Here is a 23,045-nt window from a genome sequence, read left to right as displayed (position 1 = left end):
TAAATATGGAAGGAAAGCTAGGAGTTGTTTACTCCCATAACTTCTAAGCAAGGACTTAAACAAAAAACAAAACAAAAAAAAACCCAAACAAACAAAAAAACCCTCGTTGCTTTCATTTTTCAAGAGGCTGAGCAGACTGTAAAATGTCCTATCTTCCCTTTCTTTTATTTTTTTGTCCAGTCTTAGCAAAGAGGCTCTGCTATTGTTCAGGATACTGCTGCTGGTGGAAGCTGAATTTTTGCATAGTTTTTCTGGGTTCATGTGCAGGTCTGGTCACCTTTGAGGTTTCAGAGGGGCTCTACAGGGTGATCCTTGAGTGTCCTTACGCTTTCCCTGCAGAGACTCTAGATAAGCAGTTTCCAGACTTCTCCACTCAAACCTACGGCAACCTTTGGTTTGGGAGCTGCCTGGTTCCAAATCCTTCCTCATATTGTATGGTTGGTTGTTGCTGCAAGGTCACTCTTCTGCAGGGCTCTGCTGGGACCTGTGAGACTGCAAGGGAGAAAAGACTCACACGGCAGTATCAACTGTAAATGAAAGACCATGCAGCCCTTCTGCTCTTGCCATGAATTTGGACAACCCTGTGCTGTACTGCTTGGCATGAAGAACTGCATGTAAGCTGTGGTACCTGGTATCTCTCTTGTCCTGTTTTCACTATGGGGAGAGGGAGGCATGGAGGCCTTTCTAAAAGGAAAGAAGAGCCTGATATCGAGGAAAGAAGAGACTGTTGACTGGGAAAGAGAAAGCAGAGAGAGATGACTGAAATCTGAGCACTCTGACTTCATTAAATGGAACTGATAGTCCTGGGCCCCAGTAGAAGGGGTGGAAACTTACTTTTACTTCCATTCACCCTCCGTATGCTATGTTAGATATTCATCTCTCAAAGACTTGATATCTCTTCAAGCCCCAGTGGGTTTCCATCCACACCAGGGAATGATCAAAGGGGGAATATGCTTTCTGTACTAGACTGGACTTGTGCCTTATGGTCATATTCATATGTTCAGGAGCAGATTTAATCAGCACTTAGATCATGATGGTCTGCCTTTTTTTCTCAAGGTATTCTTTTCTCTCCTTGCTTGTCTACTTTGTTCCTGCCACTGCCTTCCTTTTCCTGATTCAAGTCTTTGTGTTCTCTTTATTTTATCTGTTGATGTGATCAGGATTTGAATACTTGGTACTTGCTAATGAAGCTTACTTGGCAGTGAGAAGGTCGGGGAAGCTCACTTAAACTAATTGTTGTTTTAGGAACTCTCTAGGCACCCTGACCTTACATGCAGACATGGTTTATTTTAGAAAGATTGTCTTAAGTTAGAAAATCAGCTCTTGTCCAAAAATGAAAACACACATCGATCAAAACCTGAATTTCATGTGGGTTGTGTAAACATGTAATTTGGGTTAGGTCTGGGCATTGGAAAATATGCGATGCTGTTGTCCAGGAAATTACAGTGCAAGAAACGTGGGGAACTTCAGAAAGTCACATTAACTGTCTCCTTGGGGAAGTGCCTCAGAAATCCTGACCTCTGCATTTCTGCCATGTGCATGACGCTAGTGGAGACGGTCACTTGAGCAGTTGCAGCATTCTTGTATATATGTGTTTGCCTGACATTATGAACTGTGGAAAGAATAATGCTGTGCTTCCCAAATCGCTTCCCACAGACTCTCCCTCTGCCCCTGCACGTGAGCAGTCGCTTTGATCGTCAAAGCATTGTCTGCTTCAATCTATGTCACGTTTCCTATGGTCAAATCACAGAAACTTTTTTCTAGGAGTCCATGTCCTTGAATTTCTAGGGGTGACTGTGGTGTTCTCTGGCACCTCCACTCTTTGCCAAGCCACCTTCCAGTGACAGCGTGTAAGGTTTTAGGCTGACACAGATATCCTGTTCCTATCCCGATCCTCTAAAGGTTTCCTGTGCGAGTTGTTAGTCTTACTCTCCTCTTTATCGGCCCTGACGAAAGTTGTTTTTAAATGTTGCTCAATGTTTTCTACATGATCTTGGTATGACTGCTAATTCTTTCAACGCCTTGTTTTGTTTTAAAGTTTCTAATCCCATTCTCTATGACTAAGTTCAGTTGCGTGGTTTCCCCAGCAAGGATTAGGGTTTACTGCTGTAGGTACGTCATCCTGCCTTTGAAGCTGGTTGCTCATGCTTTCCTTGGCAAGCTCTGGCAGATGTGCTTAGGAACAACAGAGATTGTATCTTTTTGAAGCTGCAGAAGGGTTAATCGGAAGCATTTTTATGAAACCAGGTTGCTTATCCTTACAGGCAGAAGATTTATCACCTGCCTTTGTAATTTATATTACATTTTTCTTTCCTTTCGTGAAGCTATTTTAATGCTACATGTGATATTGTAAAAATTAACCATGATAAGCAATTCTTGGCAAGTCCTAAGTTGCACTCCTCTTAGATGCCAACTGGAGAACGTGACTGTCTTCATGTGGATGGCGTAACATTTTTGGCTGGTATGTTTGGGGTGGTTGAATAAGTGTAGGGCAGCTGAAGTACATCTGTAGTTCCAAAACAAACCCAGGAAAAGGACTTCCATTCCCCAGCAGGCACATAGCTGTTTGTACGGATGCTTCTTCTCAAGAGCCTTTTTGTAGGATTGGTCACACTTGTGGCTGAATTTGCTTATGTGATGGGGAGAGGGGCTGATGGCTATTCAGGGGAGTATTATTTTTCATCAGAGAAATTATAGGTATTGGTATTGATCAGGAGATTTCTTTGTGTGGAGACTCTCCAATGAAATGGAGCACCTGCATATGTGCAGTACTTCTTGAAATACGTTAAACAGGATCTGCCCTCTGCTGGGAATTGTTAACTGTGCTTTTGGCTCTGTCTGCCTCGCTGGCAGATGTACCATTGTGAAATTTTTACAACCAAATAAAATATTAGAGGATGCTTCACTTCAAGAGGAAACTTGATAGCTGCTTTCAGCTGATGCCTATCTGAAACCAGGTAAAAAACATGTGCTTGCCTCATTGGGACCTCCACCTACCTCCACAGCCATAGCACCGGGATATTGATGGAAGGCTCCTGGATTGCAAAGAGCCTGAATAGTTCTGGAAGGGTAAATGTTATGATGCCAGGTTCTGCATATTTGGTGTGATGCAGTTGAACAGATCGTGAAAATCTTAGTTTTTAATACATTGACTGAAAGTGGAACTATTTGTGCATTTCTATACAAAATGTGTCATGATTTTTAGTAAATTTCTAAAGCCATGAGGGAGACTCTTGGGGCTTGCTGTGTTTACCCCTGTCTAGTAGTGAATGCTGAGCCTTGCAAGTACTGGCTTTTGGTACAAACTTGTGTGTTGTGTACTTGTAATAGAAGGATCTTCTAGAAACTCAAAGGAATCAGGTGACTGTTACCTGTATTTTCTTGCTTGTTAAAACTACACAAATCTAGAATCTTTTATTTCTGAAGATTTCATTTATCTAACATTTTTTTCTTCCTAAGGAAGTATCATCTCCTGGGATTTAAGTATTTGCTGATGCAAATCTCTGTGATCACAGATAGTTAAAGAACTACTGAGGGTCACATGATTAGGTCACCGGTTCAAATCTAGTCCAAAGTGGTAATGGGCATTTTTATACACCTAACGCCTTTCATCAGGATTTATGTTTAGTTGCTTAAACTAAAGTTGGAGCATTTCCTATTCAGAATTACGGTTCAAGTGGAAAATAAAAGACTAGAAGCAGTATTTTCTATAGCAGAAAATCCCATTTCACTTGTGTTAGTATCTGTACATGCTTGTAAGCACACGTGATGCTTTAGAAGGAGTAAAGGTTGCAGAGGAGTTGATGCATTTAGTCGAGTCTGGTACTTTTAATGTGCTTTCCTATGACTTTTAAATTGCAAGAGCCTTTGAAGAAAGTATAGGAGGACACAGACTTTGAAGGCAAAGAGATGATGAAATTGGAAATGCAGTGGGAGAGTGTTTTGAATGGCAACTGAAACAGTTTTGGACCAAGTACTTCTGAAATCCTTCCAGGCAGCTGCTCTTCTAAATAATGATAGTTGGTTGACTGGTGGGGTTGGTTTTTTGGGGGTTTTTTTTTGTTTTTTCCCTTTCTTTCTTATTTCTTCTAATATTCACATCAGAATCTTTGCATAAAGCTTCACTGCTAAATCTGACCCTTAAACTCAGGTTTCTGGTCAAGAAATGTGGACTTCAGTATAGTACTTGTCATCTAGTCACCTACTACTTGCAAAAAGGCTTTGGACTGTACATTCTCCAGTCTACAGAGAGCTGGAAATGGTTCAGCTCAGCCTCATGGGCTTTTGCACCTTCACAGTTCCTCCTTGTTGATTTTTTTTTATTCTAAAGTTGGGAAATCCTTGCAATCTCTTTGAGATCTGTTGGGATATGGAAAGCCTTGCAAATCCCTGCAGTCAGGGTTTGACCTCTTGTGTGCTGGGATCTGCCTGCAACCGCCTCTTACTTTCAACCTTTTCCGGAATGTTTCCTGAGCGCTCTCTGGCTTGTTTCAGGGACCAGCTTGGCAGCGTTATCAGGAATCAATAGCTGGAGTCCTTCAGGAAAGAAGTTGAAGATGCTGAAGTATGAATTCTGGTGTCCTGGTTGTTAGAATCTGTTAGCAGAGACGTCAAGATGTGAAGAAAAGAGATGTGAAAGCCGGTACAAGTGTTCTTTTCTTTGTGCTCCTGAGTTGAGAAATTAGGATCTGAGCTGGCTTCCCTATCCCAGAGGCTGTTGTAGAGCTTCCCATGCATCTCATGCTGTGGCAGATCACTGGTGACTTTTGTCAGTATTTTGAGGTACAAAAAGTGGATTATGAGGTGTGGAGACATGGAAATTAGATATTTAATGTAATGAAAAAAAATATTGCCCGTAAAACTTGTGTTATCACTGTGGCACTTAGTGATGTGGATTCCAGTCCTGTGGGTCTTAAAAGTTTGTTTTCATATGTATATACTCTTTACAGAGTCTTCGGTCATGTGGAGGTCTGAGTTTTTGACCCTTTGGGAGAAATTATGAGATTATTCATTTTCAATCCTGATGCCATTTATTTGCCAGTTATCTCAGAGACTCTTGGCAATATATTTATGATTTCCTAACCTTAAGATATTCTGTTACAATCAAGTATATCAGAAGTATTGAGCACATAGTTTTGCCTCTCTTTTGATGCTGATTTACTTTATAAAGGCACTATTGAAGTTCTAGCTTAGCAAAGGAATACCAACCAGTAAACAATTTCTGCCTGTATTTTGGTTGATTGCTTTTGGGTTTGTAACTGATTTCAGCCAGAACCGATGCATAGCTAGGAATCTTTCTAAATTATTATCCAACTTTTTGCTGGAGACTAAAAGAGGAAAGTTACTGAAGTAGAAAGGAAACCTTTTTTTTTTTTTGTAAGCTGACTCATGTAAAGATTGGCAAGTTGCAGGGGAAAATTTAAATCTGGTGTTTACTTACTATAGTTAACAATGAAATCTTCCTTTACAGAAAATTATTAGAGTGAATTATGCTTTCAGTCTCCTTGTTATTTTGGAAGAGTAAAAGAAAACACAGTTGTCTTGATTTTTTTAATTTATTTTTAATATAGATATTTGATGTAGGTCAGGGTAAATAAAAGGAAGGTGCTTCTTTTTACTGACAGTTCTCCAAAGATTGGCCCTAAAAATATGGTCATCATCAACAATTACTAGTTTTCACAAACAGGATGACCTTGTATTGGTTTTCGCTTATTACATGCAAATAACTAAATCATGGAATGTCCATTTCTGAAACCTGTGATCTTTTAAGAATTCTGATAGTTGTCAGTACATATACAAACATTAATACATTGAACTGGCATGAAAAATGTCAAATGAAAAATCAAATGTTAAATCTTTTCCATAGTGTGAATTAAGAGGTGTTATCTATAAACATTAATTACTTACTCTATTTTGGATATAGTAAATTCTGTTATTCTACTGGTGGAAAAGGAAAGACTAGAAAACAGTGACTTTGCCAAACATGAAGCTGGTATAGTTTGAGAATAGACCACTAGTTATTTGGAGTCCTAGTTCTGTGTTATATAGAGGCCATAACTTGTCTTGCAAAAAAACCAACCAACCAAACAACTGGCTAATGTTAAAAAATGTGTTATCTGTCTTTTTGAAAATAGATGAAATAGATTGCAGAAGAACATATTTGTCAACAGGAAGTAACCATAAACTTAGGAGGAGTGCAGGCGTCGAGCACGGCTGAACAAGACTGCAAAGAATAAAGACAGAACCTCTTTCCCCTCGCTTTTCAGGCTGTAAGTAGGACCAGAGAACACCTTCCTTCATGAGGGTGGAGCAGGCTTTTCCATCCCCTTTGGTGTGTGTGCCGTGTCTTCATGTAAGTCTTGGCTCTCGGCTCTTGTGACACAGCATGGAGTGAAGCTGCAGGCTGTCACCCACAGCTCCTCCGCTCCTGGTGACAGAGTATTTAGATACCAGTAGGATTTGATGTAGGTCGAATCAAACATGAGAATTTCAAGGTGTCCCTGTGCAGCTTTTTGTCATGCTGCCAGATGTGCTTTATTGAACTGTTGCTTGTAAGGAACAACCTTTTGTAATTGCATTGATCAAGATAGTACCCTGGGTGTGTTCCTCATCCAAGGGGAAAAGTGAGGTCAGTAGGAATGAATGCTGTGCTGCAGCTTAGACTGGAAAAGAGATACTTCAGTGTTCCGGGAAGGATAAATCTGACTTTGGCTTTCTGGCATTCAATCTAATGTGGCAGTCTTAATGCTGTATGGCAGGTGACTTTCTTGTCTTCCCTGTTGGGCTGCCCTACTTGTTCAGGTGATGTCCAGCTCTGTACTTTGTCCTCTGCTTTCTCCTCTGGCAGGCAATCCTTTCTGTTGTCCTGGTACATGTGCTTCAGCCTTGCCTGCTTGTCTCCTTTTCGCTCAGAATTACCTGCTGTGTTGCTCCTTATAGGTGCTTCAGAAAGCTGGAGGCCTGGTTTTAAGTCACCTCCACAAGCTTTTTGGATGTGATGCATAGCATGGGGAGCCATTTGGATGTTGAGCTTTCAGACATTTGGATATTGTAGTGGGAATGAAGGCAACCAGGAAAGCAGCAGACAGGGAAATCCTTCTGTCTGCTGCAATCTGCCAGTAGCCCTGGAGGAATAAAACTGAGATGTTCTCTTAAGTCGTCCACTTTTCAGGTTAGGTCTGTTTGTTTGTTTAATGAATGAAGAATTCCTGTCTCAAACATGGGCAGAAGTGGGATGGCTACATATATGGCTCTCAAAAACTCAGAAAAGCTAATGTTGGCATGCTTAGCATTTTGTACATATTCTATACTGACACAGTGATAGTCCTTGTAAATTGATGGCAAAACATAGTCTTTTTTTTTCCCTATGCTTTTCTCCACAGTTTACCTCTTTTTAGGAGGTTTATCTCTGATCAAAGGATATTAACAAAATCTTTATCTTCTTGGCTTTACAAATTTGGCTTAAAAATTCTCTACTTCAAACTTGGCAAACATAGCCTTGGTATGCAAACAGTGGGGATGGGATAGGGGAAATTACTTGGCTGTTGAAAAACTACATATGGGAAAGTCACATGGAGCTTTCAGTGTTTTATTTATAATTCTGCAAAGGCCACTTCTAATTTGAAAAATAGAAGAGACCAAAGAGTGGCTTCTGGAAAGCAAACAGCTAGATTTTTCCATTAGTATTTTTAACACAAATATTAACTTCACAGATTGTAACACTCTTTCCTCCTTAAATACTCTTTTTTAGCCTTCAGGATGTATAACTGGGTAAACTAACGTTGTGAAGAAAACAGTAATTCCTACACAGCATCTGGCTTTTTAAATTCTAATTGTGAAGCCATAAGAGATGTTTTGTTTTCATTTAGCAACTATATATTGAATTTCCAGAAAGGAAACTCCATTTGTAATAAGTGTACCCAGTGGGAACCATATGCTTTTCACGTTTGTCTTTTATTGGAGGATTAGAGCATTTATTTCAAAATCTCTTTTCCAGAATAACGCCATTTTTAACATTACCATTAAGTAATGTTTAAGTAAGAACTGAAGCTGGATTTTCAGATTTGGCTGTATATGTGAACAGACATTCCCAAACACAAGTCCTTGGAATGATTTTACTACTTAATAATGCAACCATGAGTTTTATGTCAGCTTGATTCTGAGCAGTGTTTTGCTGATACCAGTCTAAGATAACTATATTATGTGAAATTGCTTGAACAAAGCTAAAAGAGCAATAAAAGTGATCTGCCCAAGAGGCTCTAGCATTCTCCCTCTGCTCAAATTGCTGAATATGACTAAGTCTGCAGAATGGCATCTAAGGTTACATTTGGAGTCACTAGGTTATAAACAGTCCACAAAATGTTTTACATACTTCATGTTAATATTCCTCTGAAGATCAAAATTCCCTGGGGAGAAATGAGAATATGGACCAAAAACATTCTCAGTCTTGAGGTTTATCCATGGCTTCCTAGATCACTAAAGATCAACTGTCAAATGAAGAAATTATTGCTAAACAAATTTGATGCTGTTCTCAGAGTGTTTATATGGGGGGGGGGATATACATGGTAGTGCCCTTTCTTTTAGCCGTCAGATTTTCATATTTTTTGCTGACTGGCTGGGTTGTAGATTACATTTGAAAATCTTTCTGACTCTAATTTGGTAAGTTTATATGAACCTTCGTGTTCAAGAATGCTTTTGAGTCCCAGGCTGTGTTGGGAAAAAACATGGTAGAAGTGTTCAGATCTTGACAGAACGTCTGAATCTGTGCTGTTGAATAGAGAGAGGAGTTCTTTAATTTCTGTTAATTCTTAGTAAGTCTTAAGGGAATATAGAGAGGAGTTCTTGACCTTTCTTGAAGATGCCCCACCATGTATTTCTTTTTGCCAAGAATAAAACTGTGTCTACTGTGAAAAAGTGGCTGTTTAGTCCTATACACAATCCAAGTAAAACTGGATCTGGGGGGTGGAGGCCTCTGTTGTACTTGGGAAAATGGTCTTGTCTTTTGTTCTGGCATTAGCATTTACTGCCGATACTGAATGCTTGCCATCTGCAGTGGTACAGCAGCAGCCTGTGTGCCTGTGCTCCTTGCTTGTGTGGTCAACTGACCTAGGGCAACGCTCTGAAATAAAACTAAACCTCCAGATCACCAGCTTGTCCTTCAGAAACTATAATCTTATTTCAGATTCCACTGTTACTTTGTGAAATATTGGGATTTATAGACCTGGCAGGATGACTGTGGCAGAGCTACCACATTACAGCAAGTTCTGGGCTCTCAGTCAAACCCATGACTTATGTGGCATTTCTCATACCTAAGGATGCAACTCACAAGGGACATCTTTGGCATCTGTGTGCATCAAAATTTCTTCCAGGTTGTATAAATGAGAGGCAAACAGTGGAGGACCTGAACGGGAATCTGTTGAGAGCTACTGTGAACGGCAGACACTCGTGAGCTAGTTGCAGTTTATAGACTGTAGGAACCATGGTGCATCTTTCTGCTCTTGGGGAGTTTAGGAAGGAGCATTTTCCATGAGTGTGTTGAGGTTTTGGAGGTCTGGCTGTCCCTGGGGTAGTTTGAAAGCTGCTGCAGACAATTTGACAGCAGTGCCTCACACTAATGAGGAAGCAGCGGGGTTGCGCTTCCTCGAGCCTGCCTTGAAAGGAGAAGTACAGAGGCTCAGCTGTGCTGAGCTACACGACTGCAGAGCATAATAATAGCTCAAAGACTTTTCTCTAACTGCACAGCTCAGGCATACACTAGTTGCATGTTAGAGAATTAAACCTTGTCCAGCATGCTTTGTCTGGCAGCAAAGCTGGTTGATTCATCTCTGTTACGGATCTGGTTCCAACTTGAATCCTTCAGGCATCTCTGAGGATCTCTCTTGGTGCATGGTGGACACACTGAATGCCACTGGTTCTGTAATAAGTCTTTACATTTACAAAAGATTGCTTTAGCTGATTTTGCTTTGCTTTGCATTTCCCAAGAATTTTAGGACATTTTTGACAGTCACTTGCTTTTCCTTATGGCAACTTCAACTCAGTGTGAGCTCAGACTGCAATAAATAGTCCACTGTGTGCTGACACTAAAAGATAAAGCCATGCTGTCAGTGTATGCTGAATCCTTTCCACAAACGGGGTATATGTGTTAAAAATTCTTAACTTTTTCTTTCTCATGGCAGACCTGAATTTTAAAGGGATCCTGAAATTTATTACTATCTTCATGATTTTTTTGCTGATCTTAAAACAATCTACTAAATTCAGTCATCTAAAACTGAAGGGACAGTAAAGATTTTACTGTTTGTATAATTCACCTTTGGTTTAAAAAATGTATTGCAGCTAGCAAGGAACACACAAAGGCTAAGGAAAAGGTTTTGCAAACAGTGCTGATATAAAATAAAAAGAAGAAAAAAGGTTTTGATCTAAAATTTAAGGAGGGAAGTGAGTGAACAGTAACTCAGTAACTGATATAGACTGAAAGGGTTTGCTGTTGTTTTGGTTCTGGAGGGGAAAAAAACAAAGTGCACAAACTCCCGGTTATAAATCTACACACATTAAAATAAATATTAAATGGAAAGGGGTCAGGTTAAAGGAAAAATAGTAAGAAAAAGTTAGAAACTAGTGAAGCGCTGCAGTCTCTAGTAAAGTATTTATTAGTATTTAAAGATTTATTTTCTAGAATAAATCCCTGAAGGTTTTATAAGCATCTCTAAGGCAATAGGAAATGAGCAGTGTGGATTTATCAGGAACAACCTCAGGGTGGGGGTGGGGGTGAGTGGGGTGGGCTGATGAATTAATTTGGTTAATGCAGTGAATGTTTTACAGCCCCGCCTGAGTGAGGCAGCACATTGGTTATGGGATGCCGAGTAGGGATCTGTGTTCAGGATCAAATAGTAATAGGGTGGGTCCGTTAAGTCATGAATATATGCTAAGGAGTAGTCTGTGGTGGTGACTGGGATCCTGGTGGGGTTTGTTTTGCCTCTATGCCAACAGCTTGGGAGACAAAGAGAAAGCCCTTGAGATGCAGATGGAGGGTTGTCTGTGTTTTTTAAGACAGAACAACTTGAAGAAATAGCCCGAAGCCTATTTTACTTTTCCTGAGGGGAAAAATGCAGAGTACTTAGTGGATGGAAAATGTCAAATAGCCTGGGATTTTGGATCAAAAATTGGGTGCAGTTCTTTCAGGAAAAAGAAACCCACCAAATCTTTAGTGATGTAGTAACAGAAGTGTCCTATACAGGTACTTTGTAATACTCCACGGTAGTAAGTGATGTGCACCATTTAGGATCTCACATTTTAAGATGAGTTTAAGTTTCAGACTGAGAACACCAGTAAAACCATGATTTAATCCTCGTAGTCTAGGAAAAAGACTTCATTTGTCTTCTAAAAGCAGCTTATAGAGGAATGGAACAATTTTCCAGGTGAGCTAAGTTAAGAAGCTCACTATGATCAGTTGTCTTGTTTTCAGTGGAGAAGAAATTACTGCCTTATCTTGCACTAAGGCCTGAGTTAATATTAATGGAAAAAAAAAATCCTAATTTTTAAAGGGCATCGAGCACAGGAGCACGTGGCCTGTTGAGGCAGTGGGGACACCAGTGATTTCAGTCATCTTATAAGAGTAGGTTAGAGAAATGTTGATGCTTTGGGTGCAGTGAATCATTCCCAGAGCAGTTTGACAGCCTGGTGCCTCTGGGTTTGCATCTTTCATTTTCAAACAGCCCTGACTTTTGAAGCCTGTATTAAGGAACAAGTGCTGAAAGGGGGACAGTCTGATGGCCAGTCTATAATTAAATCCGTAATTAAATCCTGCTCAACAAATGTTGCTGTCTGTCCCTAAGTTCCTTATGTATTTTTACCTGGAAGATTTTTCTTTCAGTGGTCTGATGACTTTACAAGGTGCAGGTTGGGTCTCTGAAATTAAATTGGTGGGCAGTTTTCTCACTTGTTTCCAGGAAAGGGGGGTTGGTCCTTGTTTTCCAAAGGAGATGTTCAGAATTCCCACTCCCCAAACTACATCCTTCAGGGGAAAAATATTACCGTAGAAGCCTGCGATGTGTCAGAAGTGAGTATTTCTAAAAACAGAAAATATTTCCTTACTTTAGAGTTTCTTCATTCAACAGTCACCCACAAGTCTTTGAGCTTTCTGAGTGCTGAGGATGACATGTATATTGTTCACCTTTTGAAAAAGAAAGTGCACTGGCTTTTGACAGTTTGGGGGTTTGGGGTGATTTTCTATTTTTTTTTCTTTAAATTTATTGTTTTACTGTAGTCATGCTAATTAGCACCAGTTAATTTCCTGTAAAAAGGTAGGATGTCAATGAAGTTTTGATTTGTTTATACAGATGCATATGAACTATTTGGTTTATGCTATAGGAGAATTCAAAAGAAAGCAATGGTTGCCAGAAATAAGAGGTCGCTGGTTTTGTGATCTAGAGCAGGCGCACGTCTGGGAGCCAGACCTGAGCAAGGAGAAGGCGAGTGCTTGGCCTTCTCTCCTTCCTGCAGCCTGCAACCTTGCTGCAGAGAAACGTGTGAAAGAGGTAAAGCCATGTGGGTCACCCTGTCCTCCTTCAGCCCTGCACAGCCAGGGGAGTGTTTGCTTTATCTGCCAGTGGAATAACAAGCACTAATGGAAATTTTAGCAGTTGGGATAAGATAATACTCATAAAGGCAGGCTACGGTTATCAGCATTTCTTCCCAAAATAAAACTAAGTTTTTAATGACTGGGCACTGTATGAAATAGGCATGCTTATGCATGCAAGGGGAGCACACGTTATGCATATACCTAAGGGAAAATCCTACAGATACCAGGAAGGTAGGGGAGTGAGACCACAGGGTGTTGGAGGTATCTGCCCTTGAGGGGACAAAGCCGCCTGGCCAGCAGGTATGTCCCTGAAACTTAGAAACTGGCTGTGATTCGAGGTGCCACCAGTGCTTTTAATGCTTAAGCAAAGTGCAAACTGCGCAATGCCAGAGCCAAAGCTGAAACACGACACTCGGACATCCCTTCCTCCCAGCTGCCTGTTCCTTACATAACCGTGGGCTCTCCCAGGGCAGCCTCCAGATGAGCCCAACGGGAAGTATTTGGGTAACTGGTGGCAGTTCTGCAAGGCATAGAAGGAATAACAATTAGTTGTATTCAGAGTCCAATGGTTGTAATATCTCAAACAACCTTCAGGCAGGTATCCACATTTTATGGTTAGGGAAAATAGCTGCTGAGAGCAAAAATGCAGCAGGATGATGGAGCTGGTGATGGGAGGCATTGCATTTTTTGCTCTGTATGCTTGGATCAAACCAACTTCATCTGTACCTGGAAACCTGTGTTTGTGAGCTCTGGTTTATGTAGATAATGCTTTTCTGAGGGCCCTTCTGTTTGAGGCAGTCTCAAAACCTCTCCTCCGGTTGGCAGAGTAGAGAAGTGCATGGCCTCTTGGGGAGCTTTTCTTGTCTTCCTTGTAAAGGTATGGGCCAAAGCAAGAGCCAGTAATGTAATGGGAGAGATTAGGCTTTAAGGTCTTGATCTTTTCTGCTCTTTCACAGATATGGGTAAACTCAGCTTGATACTGCACTTAACCATACACAATGCTGGTATAATATTTATTTTTGTTTACTCATTTTTTTCTTCCAAGTACTTAAAGATATCTTAAGATGAGGTTTTCTGAAGTGTTTTTTCCCTAAAGTTGTATGTTTAAAGAAGTTTTTAACTGTGGAGGTTAAGATTTGATAGCTCTCAATAAAGTTTTGTCTGGGGATTTAAAAGTGATGTCTTTAATACTGTTGTGTTGTGATCTTTTAAACGCTTCTGGTACTGAGCTTTCTTAATGGTTAAACTTGTGGTTTTCTTTCATTCTTTGTTTTGGTTTTATGAAGGTATATGTGTGTGTGTGTGTATATATATGTCTGTGTGTGTGAGATCTTCAGTGCCCTTTGCTTTGGAAGAGAAGTTTTCCTGTCTTTTTGCTAGTCAGACCATGCCATGTGGAGGGGCTTTCCTCATGCTTGTGCCACAAACTCCAAGCCTCACACTACCTGTAGCAGTACAGGGGAGTTTATGCTCCTGCTAGATAATGGAAATCCTGTAAAACTCTAGTTACTGCACAGCCCATTGGGTTAATGGACAGAGTTTTAGTTTTGGGAATACCATATTGTGATCCACACGTATTTTCTAAGAAGAAGATGATTTGGTTAAGCCAGTTGTTTGTGGTTTGAGTGTCGCAATCCCAGTCATTTGTGCAACCCAGAATTCTCTTATTGATGGGGAGGTAGGTGCCACAGCAGGGCCTGGAGTGAAGAGTTCAGGGATAATAGTACGAAAGTGCTTGAGAGTATATACGGGACAACTTGAGGATGTCTTCCTCAGTATAATCTATGTGATACTGATCTGCTGTGTAACATTACCAAATCATAATATCCAGCAGTGTGCTCAGAACGAGGTAGCTGCTGATGTCTTTTTTTCCCTAAAGGATTTCCCAGAAAATCTGTTCCTTTGAAGAAGGGTAAGGGCCATATAGAAGTGCTATTCTGCTAGAAACAAAAACTTAATTCTCAGAATCCAATAAAAGAACCTCTTTCTTGTAAAACGAGCTGTAGAAAACAAGACTGCTGGGATTTTGGGGGCTTTCCTAAATTTCTTCAAGATGTAAACTTAAGCTCAGGAAAGACCAACAAACTTCAGAAGGATCTGACCAGGCTGTACACATAACAGATGCCCCTGGCAAAGTCTTATGTGATGAGAAAGCCTTTTAAATTGTCACCTCCTGTCAGGTTAACCAACTACACCGTTCCTGAAGCAAGAGCTGAGCATCTCTGGGCAATCGGGTGCCCATTTGACACCACTGTTTCTGAACAAGGTGTGGTTTTTTAGGTTTATAAGAAAAGCAGCAGAGGGTAACATTAAATTACTTCGTAATTTGCAGGAATACCATCACTTCAAATTACATGCATCTGCACATGTGTGATTATGTGCTATCTATTCATATCTCTCTGGCTGTTTCCAATGATCAACGTGCCTCAGTGTGAGACTGGATTTTATCTGAAAGTGGCTTTTCACACAGCAGCACTTGCAAGAGTGAAAAAGGGGCAAAAGGCCATGACTTTTCTTGGATTTTGTCTTCTTCCTTACGGTGCTGTGATGCAATTTGGCTGATTCCTGACCCTCTTTTCCTCCAGACTTCTGTCTTAGGTATATCTTGGTGATGAAATACCATGTCACCACCCTTATCTTCAATAGATTCTCTGGCTTTGTGGTAGGTTCTTTATAAACACATTTGCAGGCTCAAGAGAGAGAGAGAGTTCAAGCCCTGCCTGATCTGCAGCAGGCCTTGCCCTATGTAGTTGAGCCCAGCAGTGGCAGTGCCAGATAACTGCTCCATGTATAAAGGTATATTTGTCTTTGAGGACGTGTAAGTTAAGATTGTCTGCTGTGTACTTGCCTGTTGATGAAAAAATCCGTCTCCTAGGACCCCAGAAGATCATTTACAGCAGCATTAGCCCATGGAATCTAGAGGCACAGAAGAATAAGGAAGATGAAAACCTTAAAGTCAATGCTAGTCACCCCAGCACTAGTGTTGTTAGCTTTGGCAAATCCTGTCTCAACAATAAAGCCAGCTGCCATTTTGGCATCAACACAGACAGACTTGGCATCAGCCCCTCTGGCATAAAAAAACCGCTTCGTGGGAGCTGGCACCAATGCTGTGAAACAAGGGTAAGGCCCAAGGGAAATGCCAAGCAGACATGAGATGAGCACTAAAAATAGTGAGTTGCTGTCATTTGTAGAGAAATCAAATAGCACTTCTAAGAGTAGGGCATCCAAGATCTCCATCAAGGTTGTGCTGGTAAGCAGCTTCAGGACAATGCTGTCTCCTCTGATGATGTGACCAAAGGACACACACAGGCTGTATTTTTGGTACCCACATGGTGCCAGACACTAAAACTAGAACAGACGCTTACCGTCTTGATTCCACATTTGGGGGATCCTGTTACTGTCTGCAGACTCTGCCTTCTGCCCTGTCTGGAGCAGATCGTCTCCTCTTGAGCCGTTACCAAAGTCCTGTTTGCATACATGGGCATCAGGAAGACAAGAGCTCTAGTGCCAAAAAGCAAGGAGCCAAGCTGGTGTCCCTGTACCACCCCGGATACACTAGTCCTCCTGGAGACAGTCTTGTCATTTAACAGCTGAACTCTCCACTCCTCCTCCTTCTCCCTCTCCCTGCAGTCTTAGAGAAAGCTGAGTAGGCTTTCCAGTGACTTCATTACCCACTCTAGACTGAAACTGAAGCCCGGCATCTTCATTTGGGCATCTCAGGTGCCCAAAAACCTGGGAATGCTAAAGGGGCAGCATTGACCCTATCTCCACTGAAGCAGATAGCATCACTTCTCAGTAGGGCATTTTCAACCCTTTAGTCCCCCTCTGTCTCAGTGGAGAAGGACTTTGAAGCTTTTTAAGACCCCTGGGCTTGACCAGAAGGCCTGGGTATCAAAACAGTGGTCATACAAATGTAGATGATTCATGTAGTCTTTTGTCAGTTGCACTGGGATGGCCACAACTCTGTGGCTGTGAAGAAAAGTGTGCTTGGACCTGTGGCTATCATTTCCTCCTCCATGAGGAAGCAATGGGAACAATGTCACTGAGAGCTGGAAATTTCAAGCTACACTTAGGAAAAACTGTTCTGGTCTGAGAAGAGCCTAGACTTTTCATTGCCACCACTCTTCCATCAGCTAAACAGCAGAGTGGGTAGGAGTTTCTGGAACAGCCTGGATGTGGCTGCTTTTTTCTCCTCTGTCAGATGGGTGTTGGAGAGGACTCCTCTTGGGTGTGTCCTCCACAAGCACCCCTTGTCTGCTCCCTGCCCTTTCGTGAGTGCCCTTCTTCGGATAGCTTCATACAGAAGGCAGCTTCAGAGGAGGGATTGCTTGCTGTACAAAAGTGCAAAGAGAAGTGCTGTACTGTTGGCATTTCTTCACCCACAAAGGAGCGGTGAAGAGAAATACACTGAAATACAAGGTGACAGAGTGGGTAGTGACTTCCTCTGCAATTTGCCCTGCTTGGGTTCAGGGCTCACACGTGGCTTTCAGGTGGAGAGGTGGCACATATTTGCACTTGTCTGCTTGGCTGACATTTGCTGTTTGGGATTCAACTGGAACTGAGAGCTTACTGGAATGAAGCATGAGCTGCTGTTGTTGGGGTTCTCTGCAACACTGAGCATGTTTTGAAGTGCATAGTCTCATCCTCTCTGGTTAACGAGTTATTCAGAGACAAAGACAGGTGACAGTAGTGAGGTTGAAATGCACTGTCCCTATTTGCTTAACTTACTACGCTGCAGAAGTTTTTTGCACTTCTAACCACTGAGAAGTGACAGCCTGTGGGGAAAAGGGACCTGCCCACAGACAAATTCTAACCACTATAAGCCCTTATGCTTCACTGAACATTAAAATTTATTGATCCATCAAACTAGTTGCAGTGCTGGCTCACAAGCCAGTTCCAAACATGTATGGTGTCTTTTCCTGTAATTATTCTTTGTTCTATCTAACAATGATTAAGTCAGTTTGGCCTGACAAATAGTAAATGCAAGTGACTTCAGTGTTCTTGTTTTGTAGTTGAACTGCACACAAATTGGGGGACCCACTTACCCCACTCCTAAACAGTAGAGTGGTACAAGCCACAAGAAGTCTGAAAGGTTTGCTTTGGACCACTTGCCCCCTAAGCAATGGAGTAGATACTCAGGTCCTGTAGGTACTGGGAAGTTATTAGGCTGATCTGTTGCTGCTGGTCCTCTGGAATTTGTTGATGCCATTCCTGATAGGCAGTGCCAATGCCATATGTTACATGAACCCACAACACCTGGTCCTCATACTGGAAAATCATTGTGTTATTGTAACGGTGTCATTAGGGTGGGGAAGTCACCCTTCACTCTTCAGGGATCAAGGACAAGTGGGCAGGTAGCCAGACAGAAATGGTTTCTTGGCAGATCTAGCATTGCATTGCTGCTGCAAGCACTGGTGATCTCCCTGTGTCTCATCCTGGTTTTGCTAGCAAGCCCTTTAGAATATTTGCTGTCAAAGCAGATACAGTTTGTTGTTCCTGGATATTGTCTTATTCTAGAGAAACAGAGATCTGCTTTTATGCCTTTCTGTATATTTCTTTCCTTTTTTTCCCCCCTTTGTTCCCAGAGCCATCTCCAAGATTGGGGGAAAAAAAAGAAACTCTCACTGAGGTTGCTTCTTTCACCTTAATTTCAAGTGCCTGCAATATTTGTGTAGTCTCAGTCTTGGCACCCAAGGCTTTGGGCTGACTTAACAAAAATGGATAGCTGGTGCTTCAGGGATGCTCCTCTTACCAACATGAAAATAACAGGGTGCATTGGGGCAAATTTGGAAGAATAACAGAAGAATTATCAGATAAAATTATTCCAATTTTATAGTCAACCTGTGTATGCATATAGCTGCAGAACCATGGTATTAAAGTTTAATTGAGGGAGTATTACACACCACCCATATTTACTGTTGAGAACTTCTCCCTGCCTAGAACTGTAATAGTGGAGCACCTGAGAGCAGCCTTGTGCTTCAAGTGTGACAGATTTGAGATGCACAATTTCAATTTTTGTTACAATCATGTTATCATAACTGGATCACCCAAAGGTCAGGCTATCTTCTCAGGGTGTATCAAAATTAATACTATACCTTGCTGGATTACTAAACCTGCTTGCAAGCATCTCCCAACATGGAAAGTGATTCTAAAATGGACCAGACAAATTCTATAATCTACTTCAGTTTTGTGCTTATATCTGAGGCCACAAGTCACTGTGTGTTGGGCTTGTGAAGGTATGTCAAGCAACTTCCTTTGTTTGACATCATGTTTGGGGCAGATGGCCTGTTTGGGAGAACAGTACTACAGACTGGTAATGCCTAGAGGTCTCTATTCCCTCTTTTTCAAAGGAAAAACATCTAGAGGCCTCTGTTCCCTCTTTTTCCAAAGTGGGATCCATGCTGACGTACCTAAAAAGGATGGTTGGTGGCTGCCTAAACAAGCAAATTTTCAAAGTAATGTAGATCCCATAATCTGTCCTGACATCAGTCGTGACTTTTCAGAGCCCTTAAGAGTCATCTGCTGAGAAACTGTGAAAACTTGTGTTAGCTCTGTTCATTATATATTAGATAAATACACTCTTGTGTGGCCTTTGCAGATCTTAAACTCCAGGTTTGTATAAAGGAAGCAAACCCATGCTAAGTCTGCCTTAAAGCTGCTCTTACTTTCATTAAAATAATTATTATTTCAGCTCTGGTTTCCCCCAAGCTGTAGAAAATTAGAAAGGTTTTGGAAATGGACAATGAGCATCTGAGGGCTTCGGGAAAAGATTTTACATTAAGAGGATAGGGGAGATTGATATCTTTTATAAGAAGATCGCTAACAGGTACAGAGTAATGAATGAGTGAGAGGATGGATAGGGACTTCTCTTCCCACCTGCTAATAATAAGAAAGTCAGATTAGAAGGTGGTGAATTCATTCCTGATGAAAGAAACTATTTGTTTACAACCACTGTCTATAAAACTTGTTGCTGCCAGACAAAGCTTTGGGGCAAGAACTTATGAACTAAAAAAAAAAAAAAAAAAAGAGGAGAGGGTAAAAGGATATCAGTTGGAATATACAAAGCAATTGCAACAATTAAGAGAGCATAGGTGTTTTGGAAAGGTTATTTGTTGATTAGGGTTTTATGAGCTATCTTGTCCAGCTGGTTTTTTTTTTGTCCCTCTACAGGATTTTTTCCGTAGTCGCCTATAGCAGAGTTGTGGAGCATGTTACTGGCCACTGTCACTCAGGGACTGCAAGAGAGGGTGGCTGCTTCTGCTGCAGTCAAATGTGGTAATGCCTGCTTGGAAACTACCTTTTTTGCGTCAGCCTTTCCAGGATTTCTAAATTCACACATAAATTAGGATGCCTTCGCTTTTCCGCTAAGTTACTGCCTTCGATAGTTCTTCGCAACTTGTCTTAGATCTGGAATGATGCTTTGCCTTTTGAGTATGTGCTGGGGGAGAGGCGGGTGGTTAAAGTTAGATTCCTTCTGACAGTAGGGACTTAGAAACTGCTGCATTGGCTCAGCCCTGGGATCTGCCTTGTCCAGGGCTCTGGATAGCAACAGCCAAAATCGGATGTTTCAAAGGCCAGCATGAGGCCATAGAACAGATTACTAAAACAGAAAGCTGCCCTTTTATATCACTGGTGTTTGTCCACAGAATTGGAAAAGCAAAGGTTGAGAGTTTGTTAGATCCGAGAGCACAAAAGCTGGAAAATCCCGTTGCCTGGCTGATGCTTGTTAACACTGATGTTTTGTATCCTCCAGGAAATTACTTATGTGCCTGTTTTCTCTTAGGAAAATTAGAGATGTGCTTACCTTAAACAGCAAGTTTAGGTTGGTTTAAAAATAAGTGGTGCTTGTGTATAGTCTCACAGCCTAATTGTGTAGAGGACTCCCACAGTGGGGTTCTCGCTTTGGAAACCACCCTGGGCTGGGCTGGGAGGAGGCAGCAGCGGTGGTCACTGAGTAGTTTTGGCTTGTGCAAAAGGGGTGTCTTCTTCTGACACTGGTGCAAGCTCTCTGACTGTTGGGGGTGGGGAGTGGGTGTCTGTCCAGCTTTTTTTTTCTTCCTCTTAATTTATTTTTCTCCTCTTGCAAATTAGCATTTGTAAGAATTTTATGTGATTTCTCTCTTCTGGAGTACTGAAATTATTGCTAAAACTGCTACCAAAAAAGGCATTCAGTGAACTCACTATGGAAAAAATGTATATTCCTTTCCTTGTAATATATTTTAATGTGTTGAGCTCCAAAGCCAAGAAGGCCAAAAGCCAGGGGAGTTGCTCCTCTTTCAAATATCCGGAGCTGTTGCTGGGGCATAAGGGAGGGATGATGGTGTCCTAGTCCCCACCCCCCTGGACAGACGAGGACAGCTGCTGATTACAGAGAAGCACGAAAAAAAGAGGTTGCTGAACTTTCAAAGTGGACATAGAAAAGGGAGTTAAATTTAGATTACCTTCTGCAGTGTCATCTTCTACACTGCTGTGGAACTTGCTGTACTCCTTGCTTGGGGGAGGACAAACAAGACATGCCATCCTGGGCACCAGATGATTAATTTGTTTATAAGGCTTAATTGCCCCTTGGCATGAAAATGTGAAATGAGCTCAAGTAGAATGAGAAACCTTTCCACAGGGCTTCTCACATTTTCATTGGGGTATTCAAATCTCTTCCCATCACCTGTATGATCTTGGAGAGGCCCAATCCTGATCCTTCTGAATCAGGGGAGTTGTTGCTGTTTCTTTAAAGGAACAGCTGTTATCAGGAGGGGCTGAGAGTTGAACAGTGCTGTTAAGTGTTGCTCAGAAAAAGTGGAGTCGTGGTGGCAGGCAGAAGGTGGCATGGGAGTGCTTTGGATCTGTGAAGGCTTTACCCAGCTCCCCAGGAAACCGTGGCGGTGGCTCCTAGGACTACAGTGCTGTTCAGCGAGCAGCATCAAACTTAGCTTTCTCCTCAGAAACAGAGGAAATTTCTATTTTTGCCTAGTGAGATTTAATCATCACCGAGGAGCTGTCGGCTCCTGCCAACGTTTTTAACAGCCTCCCCTCCATCGCAGCATCCCGTTAGCAGGGAGCAGAGCACTCCTGCTCTGCCGGGGTTCCCTGCCAGGGTCCCGTTTGCAGCGCAGGCTGGTGTCATCCAGCAGCTGTCTTAAGGTTCAGGGCTGCTTTGGCTCCCCTTCTTTTTTTTTTGGGTTATTTTTTCAAAACTGCCCGACCTGATGTCATTTCCCTCTTGCAAACACCCCGGCTGGGCTGCGTCTGAGATATGTCACAGGGAGTGGGAGGAGGAGGAGGGGGAGCCAGCGAGTGCGTGCAGTGTCCCAGGACCCTGTTTACTTAGCATTCCCAGCCGAGGAAGCCCTGGTTTAAATAGGATCGGAGGAGCGGGCTGCCCACAGCAGATGAGGAAATGGTCGCTGTGGGGCTTTAAATTCCTGCCTTCCCATGTGCTGGTGTGGAGGATGAGCCTGCAGAATGCCTTTCCTCCTGGGTCTCAGACAGGTAACCGGCTTCGGTGCGGGGGGAGCTGCTCGCTCAAGTGGAAGATTGCTTTTACTTTTATTCCCCTCACCTCTAAGGAAATGATTTCTGACTTCCCCGAAACGGAACTGTACAAACAGCACTTCCCCACCCGTGGCGTGTGATCGGGGAGTGTAGTTGTGTGAGAGACGCTTTTTATTAGCAAGGAAGGAGCAAAACTGTGAGCCAAGGATAGAAACTCCCTTGTTATTGTAGGCTTTGCGGCAGGGCGGCTCTTTGTGTCGTGCTCCTGTGCAGTTGCTGTTTGGTTGCGTTTTAGGGTACTTTCCACAGTCCTTAATTGTGTTTGCATTGCTTAAAAACATGTCGAATGAACCGTTTTCTTGTGCGAGCAGTATTTTGAGTGTTAAAATGCAGGTTTAAACCGAAAAAAAAAAAGAGAAAAATAGGGAAAGAGGCATTTGAGGCATTTGTATATATATGTGTGTGTGTGTCTCATCTTTGACAAAGGTCACCAAATGGAAAATGGCAACATGCTGCGACCCCCAGCTTCGTGACTTTTTAATTGTTCTGAGAGAGTTTGCTCTTTAACAAGAAACTTGGGATAATGTAATAGCTGGTAGTGTCGAGTGGAATGAGAAACGGTAGCAACTGCCCAGCTGCTCCCTACTGGAGGAGGTGCCAACTATGCGTTCCTAGGCTCGGGGAGAGCAAACTCTTTTTTTGGTCTGGGAGGCACGTCTGTAGGGGAATCTTAACTGTAAACTCTTTCCAGCACTGCTGTGATCTGTAATGAATACATATTGCATTATATCAGAGTGCTGCTTGTAGTTTCTAATTTAGAATTAAAAAGTCAAGATTGGACCATAGCATGGTTTAAACTGCCTACTTTCGGTTGTTTAGAAACGAAGGCAAAAGGCCTTAAGCACACTGCTGAGTAAACAGTGCTCTGCCTCTTTTTCCTTATCAGATCAGTTTTGGTGAAATGCAGCTCCTCCCACTT

General features: G+C 42.0%; 1 protein-coding gene across 6 annotated transcripts in view; it reads left to right on the top strand.

Annotated features, from left to right (window-relative positions):
- WBP1L (WW domain binding protein 1 like) overlaps positions 1–23,045 on the top strand; it is a 58,575-nt gene that overhangs the window by 12,609 nt on the left and 22,921 nt on the right. Inside the window, exons 2-3 of one of the 6 annotated variants that reach the window (XM_032694945.1) lie at positions 4,495–4,642; positions 6,135–6,269. The exons of 1 other annotated variant lie outside the window; for it this stretch is intronic. Coding sequence is in view for 1 of the 5 variants with exons in the window: in XM_032694944.1 (XP_032550835.1) it covers positions 22,037–22,063 (27 nt within the window). In the remaining 4 variants the exon portion in view is untranslated. Of the gene's footprint in view, positions 1–4,494; positions 4,643–6,134; positions 6,270–11,904; positions 12,056–21,751; positions 22,064–23,045 lie in introns of those variants that run through there. 4 more of the 6 variants (XM_032694946.1, XM_032694948.1, XM_032694947.1 and 1 more) reach the window with 4 other exon arrangements.

The sequence above is a fragment of the Chiroxiphia lanceolata genome, chromosome 8 (genome assembly GCF_009829145.1).
Source record: "Chiroxiphia lanceolata isolate bChiLan1 chromosome 8, bChiLan1.pri, whole genome shotgun sequence".
NCBI lineage: Eukaryota > Metazoa > Chordata > Aves > Passeriformes > Pipridae > Chiroxiphia > Chiroxiphia lanceolata.
The sequence above is the reverse complement of the archived record's forward strand: the minus strand, read 5'-3'. Positions and strand labels throughout refer to the sequence as shown.